The sequence below is a fragment of the Anser cygnoides genome, chromosome 1, assembly GCF_040182565.1.
Source record: "Anser cygnoides isolate HZ-2024a breed goose chromosome 1, Taihu_goose_T2T_genome, whole genome shotgun sequence".
In the NCBI taxonomy this organism is placed as follows: domain Eukaryota; kingdom Metazoa; phylum Chordata; class Aves; order Anseriformes; family Anatidae; genus Anser; species Anser cygnoides.
The window spans coordinates 146,137,501-146,154,046 of record NC_089873.1 but is presented as its reverse complement, the minus strand read 5'-3'; the positions used below and the strand labels follow the sequence as shown (position 1 = coordinate 146,154,046).

The 16,546-nt window shown below is 38.7% G+C and overlaps 1 protein-coding gene across 5 annotated transcripts in view; it reads right to left on the bottom strand.

Moving 5' to 3' along the window:
• Positions 1–4,417: 4,417 nt before the first annotated feature.
• The window catches only part of LOC136787644 (E3 SUMO-protein ligase RanBP2-like), a 40,058-nt gene continuing 27,929 nt past the window's right edge, over positions 4,418–16,546 (bottom strand). For 4 of the 5 annotated variants that reach the window (XM_066984959.1, XM_066984967.1, XM_066984981.1 and 1 more), the window contains 3 exons: positions 14,839–15,112; positions 14,370–14,695; positions 12,401–12,991 (listed from right to left, as the gene is read on the bottom strand). In XM_066984959.1, the coding sequence (XP_066841060.1) occupies positions 12,686–12,991; positions 14,370–14,695; positions 14,839–15,112 (906 nt within the window). In that variant the 3' untranslated portion in view covers positions 12,401–12,685. Of the gene's footprint in view, positions 4,603–5,916; positions 5,986–6,209; positions 6,339–12,400; positions 12,992–14,369; positions 14,696–14,838; positions 15,113–16,546 lie in introns of those variants that run through there. The other variant, XM_066984988.1, reaches the window with a different exon arrangement.

Here is a 16,546-nt window from a genome sequence, read left to right as displayed (position 1 = left end):
TTTCCGCTTACAGGGGAAGAATAAGCACAATACCTCTTTAGGGATATAGGCACTACGTATTTGATTACTTCTCATAAAGAAATGACACAAAAAATGGAGTGCATGTTTCAAGAATGGTCTAATGGCCTTGGAAATAGAGAGGGTGAAAGTTTTCTTCTTGCAAGAATGACACTGTTACTGACCATGCTCTGTGAGAAAAGAATACGAGGCAAACTATAACCTCCATTTAAATATAAGTAACGTACTCTATGGATACAACAAACATCCCGATCATCATGTAAGTCCTCTGTGAATACTTCAGTTTGCACAAAAGAGAAGGACAAAGATTTTACTGAGACTAGGAAGCAGATGATTTTCATCAGACTCAAGAGCATCAGAACTGCAATTCACTGAAGGAGCAATGGTCAAAAGAGTTTACGTAGCAATTTGCCTGTCAGCATTTAGGTCAGATTTAAGTCAAGTGAGAAGAAAACTTTAACTCTGTATTATTGTGAACCACTGTCTCAGCGTGTCTTTAAGAACAGAGAAAATATTCCTTTAATTAACACTTTCAAAAATAACTGAAGATACTGAGTAATCATGGAATTAGAAATACACATACTACTTTTTATTTAATAGAATCAGCAGAGCAATTCAGCACAGGGTGGCTTCCATTATAAAATACTTTCTCTCTATCCAATCTCAGTTTGCTTCAAAGGATATGGTTAGTCTTTCCTAAAATCACCTGTTGCTACAGGGTCAGGGGACTAACTCTAATTTCTTTAATACTGGAAAAGATCTGAGAGACTAAATTTCACGTGCTAGAAAATGAAGCAGAAAGTAATTACAACCATTCACACAATTCTTGTCTTACAGAAACAAAATCAGCAATTTTGCAAACAACTTGTTCAAACGTTTAAAATTGTTGACTGTAACTTCTAAAGCTACTAATAACAGGAAATAATTAATCTTGCCTGTTTTTTTAGGGAATCATTCTCATCCATCACAGAGTTAAATGATGACTTCAGTCTACTATTTTCCTCAGCCACTCCTCTCAAGGTTTCTTTCATTCGGTTCATTTCGGTATCATGTTGCTATAGAAATATCAAATGTTAAAGCATGATTAACAAGAGCGTATTTTAGAAATAATTCTCAACTAAGTTCTATTTTACTGTTAAAATAATAGGACAAACTTCCAAAGATCAAATTTGTAATTCTGCATGGTCCAATCTGCACATACAACCAGTAGTGAAGAAAGCAACATCCACACCACGTAGTAAGAAGAAACAGAAAGAAAAATGGGAGCCATAGGGCTTGCATATTCGGGGTTTTGACGATAATTTCACAGTGCTTCAGGGATTTGGCAATAATTGCACAGGCCACTGGGTTGCTGTAGGTGGTGCCAGGATGTCTAAACCATCCAATTCCATTATTAAATCGGGTACCATCCATATCATAATCAACTGTATCACTTCATTCCTGCCAAATGTTTGTCTAGTCTGTTCTGAAGACCTGCAAATACTGGAAGCACCAGTCTTACTGACCTCTCTGACCCAGTGGTTGACTGCTTTTGTTTTAATCTAGTTTTTCCTCATACTTACCCTGCCACTACTTCTATCACAGACATGGAAAAAAAAAAGATTACTTTCTTTCTCTTTGTGGCAGCCTTTTATGTAGCCAAAGATTGGCATGTTCACGTGTCCCTGCATTTGTTCATCACCCTGCATGTGTACAGATGATATTTCTGTTCAAATGCAATACTGCACACTCTTGCCTCTGAAGCATTGCGCTTTTCTCAGACCTACTACCTCTTCAATTTGTCAAGATCAATTTTAATCCTAACCTTCTTTTTCAGCATGCTTGAAATTCTCCCTCGCTTGCTATTCGCTTCAAGTTTAACAAGCGTGCTCTTTCTCACCATCACACTTCTCACTGAAAACACCCAATACTGGACCCAAAAGAGACTATTCCAGAATCTACTATGTACATTCCTTCAGCTGTGAAACACTGTCTCACTACACCTTACCACCAACCTTATTTCAGCTGTCATACTTTTCTAATATGATTATGAAAACGCCACGTAAAACTGTACCAGAAACAATACAGCAAAGTCTAGACATACATATAACTAGTACTCCTCTACTAGCCATGCCTGTTACCTTGTCCTAATGGAAATCACACTGATTTGACAATTTAGGATTAACACAAGCTCGTTGCCATTTACTGCAGTGTTTTTGGCATGGCACTTCGCATGGTTTGTTCATAGCTTGCCAGGACATATATTTATTTATTTAGCTGAGAACCAACATTAAGTTGATGGCTGTGTAACTCTTTCCCATTTGAAAAGAACGGCATCAGATTTTTCTAGTTGACTCCACTTGACCTCCACAAGTTTTTACAGATAACCACTAACTGCTCCTGGCTTTTCAACACTTCTCTAACCTGTGTGACACTTTTAAAGCCACTTGTGTTTTTTCTAAAGACATCTTTAAAATCACTTTTACGGATTTGAACCATCTATCTTAACACATTCCTTCCCTATTGAAAGTTGAGGTCCTGCTCCCCTGACACCTTTCTCCCTTTTTTTCCTGTATCTACATACTCCCTCAATGGCTTGTGGGAAAGGTTCATATGCACACCTCAAAGGAATTTATATTCTGATCTTATGGTTTAGACGCAGAGTACATATATTAAAGCACTTCTCTTGGCAACCTTCAGAATAACAACCAAAACTTTTTACAAGAGCTACATTCAATAGCAAGTCCCTGCAAGAACGGTGTCAATAATTACCTCCTCTTACACCAAAATCATACCATTTCATTTCTTGCCACAGCCCCCACGTTCGGTTGAACTTCGAGTGTTTTTTTTTTCCAGAAATACTCTTTGCAATTTATTATGTCATAAAATCTCAATGTGTCTTAAAGCCTTCCCAAGAAAATCTACTTCAGAAAGAGCTGATGCAAATATAATCATTTAAGTTACATACAATTAGAGATTCATCACAATTTTTTTCTCTAATAAAGGTCATATAATTTTTGCAGATTTAGAAACAAATTATCTTAATTTCCAGATTTTAACAGGAAAATGTACCTACACATCCCACAATTAAATGCACCATTTTGAACTGGAAACCACACCAAACACCCTAACAACAGTTTGTTACTTTTTATTCTCCATCTTTCATTTTGGGGTTTCAAACGCTTTAAAGAAATAAGCATTATATCCAGCAAACACGTGATGACTTAAGAAAACTACAAGCAAGTTAAAATATATGGGGAGCAATAAGAATCATTACATAAGTTATTGTACCTTATTTATAATTCCAAATCTTGCCTGAACTTCTTTCTCAGCATGTTTTATTGCAGCCAAAGCTGCTTCACGTCTGTCAAGCAATGTTTCTCGCTGAACTAGAAAATATTCTCGTCTCTGAAGTTCCAGTGCATATTGCTCCTGTGCTGAACGCTCTCTCTATGCCAAGGAAAAAAAATGTTGAAACGGCTTCAAAACATATGAAATTATCGATTTATAGTGAACTAGAATTCTTTCCTCTGCAGATATGCTTAGGTTTTGTTTTTAATTGTAGTGTTACACAATAGCTGACTAATTATAAGTATCTTAATGGCCATCTACATTCAGCTTCCTCAAACGCTAACACAAACTACTTTGATTTGTGGCAGGACTGCTTGGCCTTCCAAAATACAAAATTCAACTCTGCATGGCTGTTCGAGCAATAGCTTAGACAACTAAAAGTAGGATTTTGCTTCCAAAACTTTTGGATAATGCTATTATCTGTAAGACAAAAAATAGTCCAGTGCCCTAAACACTAGATTACTATATTGTTTCTTCAGTTAGTGGGAAGCACCCCCAGGAAAGTGGTGAGAAAAAAGATACACACAATTGTTTTGATCTCGTATGGTACAAAAGACAGTCCCAGCAGGAAATCTAGCAAAAGCACAGAAGCTGTTACAGAATAAAACCAATGCAGGCTTGGGAACTCTTTAGTTAGTGGCCCAAGCCTGCTGGTGGATAAACTGTTGGGAGTCATCAGCAGCAGAAAAGGAAAGGCAGAAGGGATGGTCTTCACAGAAGGTCAAGAGGGCAAGCACTCTTGAATGCCCAGAGTGAAGAGAATAGTTTCAGGTGCTGTCAGGAGAAGCAGTGGTTGCAGGTGTTTCTCTCCATGCCCACACTGCATCACAAAACACAACTCTTGGAGTAATAGCACTGCATTCAAACTCCCTGAAGCAGAGCAAATATCTGATCTGATCTAACCCCTACCCAAGTCAGGGCATCATTATCAAATCAGTGAACTAATTTAGGGGAAGAGGTGGATGATGACAGTGATATAGTTAGTAATTTCTGAATTCTCTGTCAAAAGTCAGAATCTTTGTAACATTACTGAGCATTACAAAATGTCTGAGGCCATTACAGTTCCTACCTGGAACTCCTGATAGGTGACACACAATTCGTTATAAATTTGACTGATGTGAGGTAGTATTAGGTCTTGCCTATTGAATTCTTGAGCTTCAGTTCCACTCTCAGTCTTCCCTACCAAACCACCAGTAATATTCTGTTCACCATTTTCTTGTGCACTTTCAGCCAAAGAGGATGGTAAGGTGTTATCTACAGAGAGAGAAAGAACACACTTTACATTAAAAATATCGTCTTAAATAAATAAAGACTGCTGATCCAAAACAGTGAACATGTATTTTAAGCATTTACAGTGACCAGTATAGAGCAAGAAATATTGAAATGAAAAATCTCCTAAAGAATTAAGGAGAAATGCTCAAAGTTTTGTTCCATGACTTTTTTTTGACTCAATCTATGCACAGACTGAAACATGATGTAGCCAAAGTTTCCTTTTTGTTATGGCTTCAGGAAAGTGATTAACTGCTGACTAGACCCTGACCTAAGCCAATTAGGCCAGTCAATTGATTTAAGCTAACTGAATGGGACTTAAAAAACTACTGGACATGGCATGAGAAATTGCTAGACAAAGAATCACAAGATGGTTTGGGTTGGAAGGGACCTTAACCACCACCCAGTTCCAAACCCCCTGCCATGGGCAGGGACACCTCCCACCAGACCAGGTTGCTCAAAGCCCCACCCAGCCTGGCCTTAAACACTTCCGGGGATGGGGCACCCACAGCTTCTCTGAGAAACCTATGCCAGTGCCTCACCATCCTCTGAGTCAAGAATTTCTTCTGTATGTCTAATCTAAACCTACCCTCTTACAGTTTAAAGCCATTCCCCTAGATTTCACAAACAGTTAAATAACCAAAATTGTCAGATAACTGAAGGGAAGTATTGGGATCTTCTAGGGAATGAAATGTTGTAAGCCCAACTGCATACTGGTACCACATAAGGCAAAGATTACTTCGGTGATGATAGCAGAAATAGAAATTTGGGTACAAAAACAATCAGAAACATCCAGACACAATCCTGGGCAACTGTGTCTAGGATGCTTGAGCAGTTTGGACAAGGTGACCTCTTGTTTGGACAAGATGACCTCTTGTTTGGACAAGATGACCTCTTGTTTGGACAAGATGACCTCTTGTTTGGACAAGATGACCTCTTGAGGTCCCTTTCAATCTCAACCTTTCTGTGATTCTGTGAAAACTCAGGGCAATGGGGAAAAAGTAGTTAAGGATAGGTTGTGGATGGCAGGCAACTGAGGAAGAGAAAAGGGCAGACAACCAGAAGCAGCATCAAGAAAAAGGAAAAAGGTTAACAGATAAGAAATGATGTAATCAGGGCTAAGGGGTGGTACACCACCACAAGAGACAGTCCTATGGTTTATGGCCCAAGAAAAATTACACTAATTAACATAATACGCAAAATTTACATATCTAAACTATATGCAGAAGTTTGGTGCACAAAGGTATTTTGTATGAAGCAGAAGTCCTGTTCAATATCTGTCTCAGAGGCTTAACTTACCGACTAAGTTGAAAGCCAAGTTTCCGGAGTATTTGGACGCCTGATACGCAAACAAGTCTGAAGCAGTGCCTAAACAAAGTGAGAAGATTTGGTTTTCTATCAAACAGGATGGGAAAGTCAAATGTTTTTCTAGTCCTTTAGGGAAAACATTTCTAATGTCATGTAGTCAACAAGAATAAACTGCAGAAGTCTCTACAATATTCTTCCCTTCCCGTATATTTAAAGTTTGCACATCACTTCTCAGAATGACAGTAATTATATTGAAAAAAAAAGACATCTCAAGCCTGCAATACATGAACATTGCCTGTGCTGGAATCTGGCTCTTCAGCTGACCGCACGTGCGCTATAGCCTCATCAGCTGATTCAGTTGGTTCTCCTTTAGTTGTAGGCACTATATCAGTAGAACTGGTGACGTCATTCTCCTGAGATTAATAAGGAGTAAAGCAATAAAAAAAAAATAAGCAAGAAGGAGCCTAATATTCAAACCACTTTAAGTCAGGACAGTAAGGACAGTCATAATGAAGAACTTCCCCCCCCCCCACAGTGCTATCAGTTTCTTTAACTACAACAGCAGTACTGAAGATGCCACGAAATAGGCACCATATTAAGTTCCCTGACTCCCACTCCGCTACAGCCCTTCTAATGCTTCAGAACTGCTCATTACTCCGTTCAACGGATATTTTCAGGAAACTCTGGACAAAAACAAGCTGTGCATCTATGCAACTATGCCTCCTAGAGACAACATAGGTGGCAACAAATTCTACTGAAATTAAGGTGGGTTCAATCTGGAAACAACTAGAAACCAGGGGCCCACACTAGATGAAATTAAAGATGGCCACCTCAATTCGCATTAAAAAAAAGTTGTAAACAGCTAGGGAAAAAAATTGTTATTGGAAGCTTTCTGACAGTTTTCTTAATTTCTTTCCTGACGCTTACCACACATTGGACACTAACTTTACAAGAGACCCAAGTACCTCTGAAGCAGTATGCTTCCACAAAGATGCAATTTCTCTTTGAAATCTCTCTGAAATCAATTAATTCTTGCATACATGTTCAGAGGGACATTACTAGCCAAAGCTGTTTATATTAGGAAAACAGCTGCACCTCCTTTCTCTCCCCGAGAAACTTCAGATCTGAACCTCAGTTCCAGTGTCAAAGACTTGAGGCACAGTCAGAGGATTCAAATAACTTTTCCCCAATACATGTTTTATTCCCCACAAAGCGAAAAGTATCAGGTCTTACGAGTGTGAAAATACTTCTACAAATTCAATGACAAAAAGTTGTATAGAAATTTAGTTCATACTTCAGTGTTTTCAATTTTAATTTCTGTCTGAGAGTCTTCTGGATTATCACCCTTAGTATTACCACTAGCACCAGACACAGATGGAGAAGGAACCATCAGAGTTTCTCCTTTAGCCTTCTCCTCAGGAGCTGTTTTCTTTTCCTGAGCAGTAACACATTCTCCTTCAGTTTTCAAGTCAGTTTTGCCTGTGATGTCTCCTGCAAAGAATAAAAATTAATAGAAAAGAGCTGGTAAGGCAGCTGACTACTGAGGTAATTTTGGGCAACTATGTTATCAAATAACACCGTGATACACGGGACAACGTAAAGTACGACTTCAGGAACTTTTCAAATAGCATCATTATTGAAAGAGCGGAAGGGTAATTCCGCTCAGGGTGGCTAAAGAATTGTCATTTTGCAATACCTGGTTTTCTATTGCTATCAGAGAGTTTCCAAGCAACAATGTGAAGTTCAATCTTGCAACTGCCACTACTGCTAGCTTCCTTCAACATTTACTTATATTTCTGATAGCCCAATATCTACCACCTCTTTCTAGCACATAGAACCACACATCCTCAAAAAACAGACCTCCTTTGTTACAGTATCTATCCAGATACCCACTTATGCAACACTAAAGTTAGAGGCACTTCCAAAATAACCATTAGCATGAAAGCAAGCAAATTCTGTCTTCTGCACTTGTATTATTACTCTTATTATTAGGGTTAGTTGGCTGTCTGTCTCCACTTCCATACCCACTTTCAAGGGAATTTAGCAAGTATTCTTCTAAGGCTAAAACTTTCCATAAGAGACACAGCTACACTGATTCACAGTCTGCTCCAGTCGTGGCAGCACTTTCAAACATTTGCAGTGAATTAATGGTAGCTGGTCATCTTCACGATGTTTAGACTTCCCTGAGTTAGCTGAACAACAGCTCACCCCTTCTCTCCACCCGCGGCCAGTTTTCAATACTTAAACTGACAAATGACATCTGATTTACAGACTTATAATACCTGTTAATGCAGCTAGCTACTTAAAAAAAAAACAAACCAGTTTTTTCATTTATATTATAGAATCATCTGGCAATCAATTGCATAAGCGTTTAATATTTCTTTTTAAAACGTATGTTATAATTGCATTAAGTATGTCTGGACCTCCTAAACATTCTAAAGGAACAAAACATATTAAAGGAAAGGTTAAACCTCTATGTTAAAAGTATATTTTAACTGATTATTATATTTCTAAACTGAACAGAAATGCATTTAATAGAAACTAATAAAATTGCGTGTTGTACTTTGCACAATATTTGAAACTCAGTATTTATTACCTGTTTCCACACACATACCTGTATTTTGAAATGCATCAGTTCCAGAACAATTAATGGTCTTGTCTTCTATTCCTAGACCTCTTCCACTTCCAGTGAATTCTGACTTTGAATAATCAAAACATTTGGATAAAGACATAGCTGTCTTTTCCAGTAAGCTGCCTATGTCATCTGCAGAATATATAAAATAACAATAATTATATTTTGCATTTGAGAAGCTGACATTGAGAAATCATCAAGGACTTATTAGAAATGCTTGTCACGTAGTCACGTATATTACAGGAATCAAAAAATGCTGAAATGATCTGACAAATGAATAAATTATTGTAATAGCTTAAACCGATGGAAGTATTATTTAGTTTTCAGACCAAATTTGTCTTTCTGAAGTTTCACAGCTTGCCTTCATATACTAATTTATCTGTAAGTGAAGTCTAATAATACACTGTTTTTCCCTGCTGTCCATATGCAGTAGCAACACGCATTTCCCAAGAAACCCAAAGACATTCTAAATTTTAGATACATATCTTTAAATTAAAGTCAAATGTATGCAATATGAGAAGGACTGCTACCAACTACTTCAAGCAAGACTTAAACACAGAAAGGCCGGGAGACATTTCTTCAAGCATTCTTTGTGTTCCTCATGCAGTAGTTAATATTCCCAAGCTGGCTCCCAAATATCAGAAATCCCCGTTCAAGAGTGTCTACTTATTTAAAATGAAAAAATAAAAGTACTTAAAATAAACTTAGGAATAATACAGTTTTAGTGCGCATTTATCTCGAAAAAGACATCCAAGCACCATTGTTTGGTATTACCATCGTATATTTTGGAGCCTTCACCTTGATATTTCTTTTGCGTTGGTCCTGAAAGGTTATCGTACAAGAAAGCACAAAGACATTTAGCATAACCAGGATTTTCAGTGACAATGTATGTCACGACTTGCTTATTTAGCAGCTAAAATGCCTTGTTACAGAACTCTTATTATAAATTGTACCACTGAAAATGGAAGTGTTTTTTTTTTTTTCTGCAGCATATACATGTCAATGACAACCATTCATATAAACATCATAGAATATCCGAGTTGGTAGGGACCAAGAAGGATCATCGAGTCCAACTTCTAAAGAAGCAAATGTATTCCTCACAGACTGATAAGGCAATACTGATAGTGTTACATGTAAAAACATCTGAGATACCATCAGATACAGTGATGAGGGTGACACAAAATAAGGGCATAAAAACAGAATTAGATAATCATGTAAACAGCTCCATCTATCCTCACATCTAGGCTTTTCATATCAATGTTTCTAGCTCTACTTTTTCCTTTTAACTTGTAGTCACATACTGAAAAAAAAAAGAATGACAGAAGGGTTCGGAGGTTGGACTCGATGATCTTGAGGTCTCTTCCAACCTAGAAATCTGTGATACTGTTAGATTATATGCAAAATCAGTTAAGCATACATTAGAAGAGATCAGACTTGAAGCAGTTTTCATCATCTTAGTTGTATTTCACTGCCTCTCTCTGCTATCCTTTAAAAGCAATTAACTACAATATTTTCTTAAATACTGCTTTATAACAAAGTAACAAAAAGCTTTGGAGAAACCAATCTAGCATTTTCTCTCATGCAAGCCTTACACTTTAAAGTCTCAGCAATAGCTTTCTAAAGATCAGTTTTGAAAACTACTTGTTGTTCCAGAAAGACAATTCTGTAACTTAAAGGAGAATGTTTCTCAGGAAGAACACAGCATCAACAGCACCACCAAATGCTACCTGAGTTCTATTAAAAGGAAACAGGACAAGTTGTTCTGGAGGAAGTAAGGCCAGATACATCCAGATTTTAGCTGTTAAAGAACAGAAATCTTCACCTCACGTTTGGGAGGGCTCCCGATCCTAGACAGCAATCATTAAAATGGCAAGATACTGAGGAGGTTCGACTTTTCAGAAAAAAAAAATCTGAATTCATTTAATGATTCCCAGGACCCATCTGAACCCCCAACCCAACTATGTGTCTAGCCCAAATCCAGCTTGCTGTCTCTCTCAATCTCTGATTGCTTGTGGGTGTTTGTACAAGATACAACTTCCCTCGCAGCACGAGTTTGGATGCTTACTGTCTGTCTATCCTCTGAGCACACTGCAAGCATTTGACCCATGGAACACCAGTGCAAGAGAACAACCCTAACACTTGTCTCAGATAAAAGACAAAATTAAAGTGTCTTCCTATAGAGTGTCAAAGGCTTTTGAAACACAAACATGGGAGGGGTCTTTGTTGCTAGACTATGGACAGATCAATTTCCTAATCCACCATGCAGAGCCATAAATGCTTGTGTCAGTACTAATGGAAACTGAAGAATCATAATCCACTTCATTTATTCATACTGGTGCAATGGACCTTGCCTTCTCTGGTGCTTTACATTAACATGTAACATTGCAAGGGAAATGATAGCCATCGTAAATTGGTCTGGTCCCTGTGGCAGTCTCTTATGAACTACGGGCTTGATTCTTTGCTTGGCTAGATATGAAAGTTTCCTGCTCCTTGAAAAAGCCTGACCACTAGGCTTCAGGAAAACTCACTAACACTGCCAGCACGTTTTAACGGCAGCAATTGCTGTAGCAGCAGGAGATAGGAAAGAAATGAGTTATGCATATGCTTCATACATGACTTAAAACTTCTAAGACGATCCAAGTGTTACTACACCCAACCGGCAGATGAGTTTTATGAGTTTTAAGCAAAAACGAAGCACCAAGCCGCTCAGGCTGCATTTTGGGGATGCTTACAACCTGGGACGGCAGATTGCTGGGGAAAGAACAAGTTCAGACCAGGATGAGACCCCAGGGTTCTGGATCCCACCCGCCCGTTCCACCACGCGGCTCCAAGGCGGCCGCAGCCCCTCGGGGCAGGCAGAGGACCGGCTTCCCGCTGCCTTTTCCCCCGGCCCTCTCAACGCCCGCCCCGGATCCCCGGGCCTCGCCACGGCTGCGCCCGCCCTCACTGCGGCCCTGCGCGCAGGCGCAGGAGGCGGCGCCCGTTGGGGCCGGGGCCGCTGGGCTGAGGGGCCGCGGCGGGCGGAGCGTGGTTAAGGGGAACAACGCCGACTCCTCCTCCCGTTTTGTGGAACTGAAACACGGGAGAGCACAGGAGCGGCTTACTGTTGGGTTACAGCTCAATATAATGGAAACACGGGTCAAGTTTGTGCGCTAGGGGCTTACAGTGTAATGCTTATGTAAGCAGCATTCCCTCGAGAGGCTGAGGGAAGGGTTACTCTCGCTTTCCTCAGAAAAAAAGCATGACAGAAATATGTAGTGTCTATTATCATCTCTAACTTATATACAAATGGTTATTTTGAAAAAATACTGACAGTCCTGGCGCTGAGATGTAAGGTGGAAGTTAAAATAACTTACCCATGCACATTCACCCCTCTATACCACAGCTTTCCAGATAACACTCAAGTAGACAGTTGTCACTAAATGTTACCAGCCACTTTAACATACCAGATACAAAAAAAATGTGTGGGTCTGGAAGGTAATTTCCCAAGCAAGTATGAACTAAATCCTGTGTCCAAGACTGCGCATAAGAACTGCTCTTTACCTTTCAAAATACTCAAGTGCCAAAGAGCCTGCAGACAGCACAAATAGCATCCACCTGACCAGCACCTGACCAGCTGCCTCAGCTTGCTCACTGCTCATCAAAACGAGCATGCTTCATGAACATGCTGCAGTGAGCTTCATGAGCTCACTGCTCACAAAGTTTCGAAGGCCTTCACTTTACTGACCATCAATTAGCACAGATAGATTATCAACATCAATTAGCATGCAATTAGCATGTTCAAAATAAGTATGCAACACATTATGCAAATTGCTTTTCAACAAGCCAAAGTGAAGACAATAGTTATTTTAACAAGACTAAGATTTAATTTTTAAAATTTGACATTCAATACAAATATGTCATGATAACACAAATACACCCAAAATATGCCAGTGTCTGAACTTATTTAACATGCAAAAAAATCAATTAGAACACAAAAAACAACCATAAGCTGTAATTTTACATTTATACATCAGAAGTGTCCTTTTTAGAGAAGCGTCCTTTTTAGAGAAGCTGAAATAATTAATCAATAACATCTAAATACTAATTTATACTGCTAGAACATCTGTATACTCAAAAGCCAGAATTCTATATTTGCCCACAGTCTGTAATGACAACTCTTCCACTTACTAACCCTTTGGGAGAACCAAAGGATTCGATCTTTTTCACAACATCCATTCCATCTTTCACAAAACCAAACACCACATGTTTAAAGTCCAAGTGTTCTGCTTTTTTGAGAGTTATGAAGAACTGAGAGTTATTTGTATCCCGACCCCTATTTGCCATTGACAGCAATCCAGGACCAGTGTGCTTCACCTCAAAGTTCTCATCTTCAAATGTATCTCCATAAATTGACCGTCCACCTGTTCCATCATGGTTAGTTATATCACCTCCCTTAAAAAAAAAGGCACAGCATTTATTCAAATCCCAAAACACCAACCAATAGCACAGTTACATTCTCTTCCAAAATAGAAGAGTTTCCATTCAAAAAACACAGGTAAAACCTCATTCTTAGTTATCACAAGTACCATATTTACTTGTATATAAGGCTTTCCAGCTTCAGCAGCTTTGCTCATGGTAAAAAAGCATTACTGGGATGTTTCTCATTTATTCTGAACACAGCATTTTATCTTCCTGTTCCACATGGCAACTACTCTAAGCTGGTCATTTCCACTGTCTGCTTCCTGCTTCACTCGGCCCTTACAACTGGCAACCACAATTCTCTCTATTCTCAGTCCCTGCAGGCACGAAACTGACCACCCAAAAAAGGTCATGTTACCACTGATCAGTACTTTCCTGTTTCTGTGCAGAAAGTTTAAAGAAAAGAACAATAAAGGTCATACTTCAGATTCAGTTAATACCCAATCAAGACTGGAGAGTTTTTTACTCTGATGACAAGCCATTCGTATATTACTATCCATTTCTGAATGTGGAAAAGATTGTGCCCTGTCTTGAGGGATGTAGCGTTATGCAAAAGCACTATTGTAGCATGTAAGGAATTTGGATTATTTTACCTGTTTTAAGCCATTATACCTCATATTGAATATTTGGAAGAATTTTTGGAGTGAAGGGAAGGTATACGTGAGCAGATATCAATCTCCTAAACCTTCAGAAATTATGGAGAACTTGCTAGTGCTACTAAATGCACACAAAGATTTAACAGCAATGCTGCTCACATCGGGATTCACGAGCAATGCAGGAGGATATACTCAGTTTTCATTAAGAGTTTTTAGGACAAAGCCACTGCATGATACGAGAAACAGAAGACCTTTTTAGACTGAAATTGGAGTATCTAAAATATATGGAATATTGATTTTGCAGTGCAGGTCATCTGAAATATAAAGTGTTCTTCAAAAGGTGGAAAGTAAGTGTTCTTAGCAGGTGAGCATATGGAAGCTCCTCTCTTTGGAAAGAGACGGCTCTGAATGTTCGTTTTGGGAAGCCTTACTTTCCTTGCTGCTTCTGTTCAGCAACAGGCCCCTTGTCTGTGGGAAGAAGAAATCTCTATCTCCATTATTTCTTCTACACTAAAATGGCAGCACTAATCAACACTAAAGCATCAGGCAGCTGGCAAACACAGTTAAAGAGCATTCAGCTTAGGGCAGTACATGCTGCTTACACCATTGCTCATCTCCTTGCAGGGAAAGGAGAAGAGTATCTTGGACTCTAGATTTGTGCTGCCACCGAGCATGTGCTATCCTGTGATTTTTGTAGTGGCACTGTTAGACCAGATGGGTTTCGTTCCCTCAAGAAGTCTTCACGTTATGCTTACCTGACACACAAAGTCAGAAACTATTCTGTGAAATTTGGTGTTCTTAAATCCAAATCCTCTCTCTCCTGTGCACAGGGCCCTGAAATTTTCAGCTGTTTGAGGGACAATATTTGAAAACAGCTCCATGGTTACACGTCCTAAAGGTTTGTCATCAGCAGAAACTTCAAAATAAACAATGGGGTTGGTGTCCTTTGACAGTCCTGCTGGCAGTCCCTTCTTCAGTTTTGACAAGCTTTGCTGGCAGTCTTCAAATATCTTCTTGAAAGTAGCAGCCATTTCTTGACTTTTAAACCTCACTGCAAGTTGTTCTACTTTTATTTCTCCATCTGAAAATAAATCCAAGAACAGGTTTCTTTAGCTCTAATTCCAAATAGTCAGATACAAGTAGCTTTTGTTTGGTATAGTCTCCTCAGAAAAAAGCCACACAAAGATCTTTTAAAAAAGTGAAAAAAACACCAAAACAACCCACCTGCATAATCCGTGGCTGTCCAAATTAAAGCATTGTTTGATGTATCTGAAGGTACTAAATTCATTTCTTTGGTGATAACATGGTTTGCACACACTTTAAGAACTTGTTCCCTTCTCATTAGGACTCTGTAACATTTCTTCTGTGTATGGAAGAGGATCTTTATCTCTCCAACACCACGCTCCTTCCACTGAGTAGCATCTCTATCCCATCTATAAAGTTTGGCTCTCTCTTTGAAAAGAATTTCTTCATCTTCTTCTCCTGATTTTACTTCCACCTAGAACACAGCACAGTAGAGTACCTATGATTTCCCAGAACTGCTGCCACCAGCAGGATTACATCTTACACACTTATTATGATTCTGACATATTACAATGGGAAATTATTCCATGTTTTCCTTTCTTGAATGGTTTTGTGCCAACAGCTCTACAGACCTTCATCATACACTGAAATAAAACGCCTGAGCTTTTCAGAATTTAGGAGCCCAATGAGCCCCAGTGTTTGAAATGAATTCTAGCACTGCAACACTACTTCCCTGTGCTGCACGAGGTTTTACCTTTTGTGTGCATTTTTCTTTTTTAAGAAAGCTACCAATTGTTCTGGCATGTTCCCCCGGAAAATTTCATATGTGCCGACTGATGTGCACACTGAGAAGTGAGAATATAGTGCTATTAGCATTCCAGGTGTTACCTTTTCAAGATTGTTAAAGAACTTAACATTTGCATCTGAACAGAATAAATATCAACTGTGAATAGTAAATTGAGGGCTGACAGCTGTATCTCCTTGTCACTTTATGTATGCATATTACCTGTCTCTAACATTCTTTAGTTAAGACATCTTCCAGAGATATGGAAGACTTGAGAGAACTGGAGAAATAAGTGACAGAGAAGCTTTTCTGAAGGGAGAAGTGACATTGAAGGAGAAATGAAACATCAAGTAAGGCAAGAAAGAAAACAACAAGAGTCCTAATATAACAAACAGATGAGGAAAGGCACACAATTTTTTTTAAGAAGGAAGGAAGGCACGTTACAAACTACGTCAGATTAGCTGTTCAAATTATAGGATACTAAATATTGTTTATTTGTGCTGTGGCAGTCTTCTTTAATAATTACACCGATCTGGAATTAAATTTTATTCTTTATAGAAAGACAAGCTATAACCATCTCGAACTTTTTACATCTTGTTATACACACTAAGGCTAAATACCAAATCCAGACACAAGCAACTGCATTAAGCCTCAAGAAGTTACAGAAGGCTACCTTAAGTTAAGCTTTACTGAAGTTTAAGGCTTTACTTCTTGAAAAACTATTTCTTTTTGAATTAAAAATAGTTTCCTTAGCCTTGTGCAGTTAATTGTGCTAGACCTTTAATGCTCAGTGATTCTAGAAGCCTCTCACCTAGCTTAGAGCAAAAATTTCAAATTGGGTGGCTTTCAGAGAACTGAATCTACAAGTCATCAATAAAAAATCCTAACTGAGTTGCATTAGCAGTGACAATTGTTCAAGCCCCCCCAACACACCTTGTTTTTCAAATATGCTATAATAAATCAAATTTACCTTTTAGAAGTTACTTGTACAAATTTTCATGATCTACACTGAGTCAAGATATAATAACCTGAAATTCTGTATCATTAACTGATGCACCAGATACTTTCCCCCAGCGAGAAGTTGTACCACCAGAATTTCAAACAGCAGGAGATTCTACACAGGCA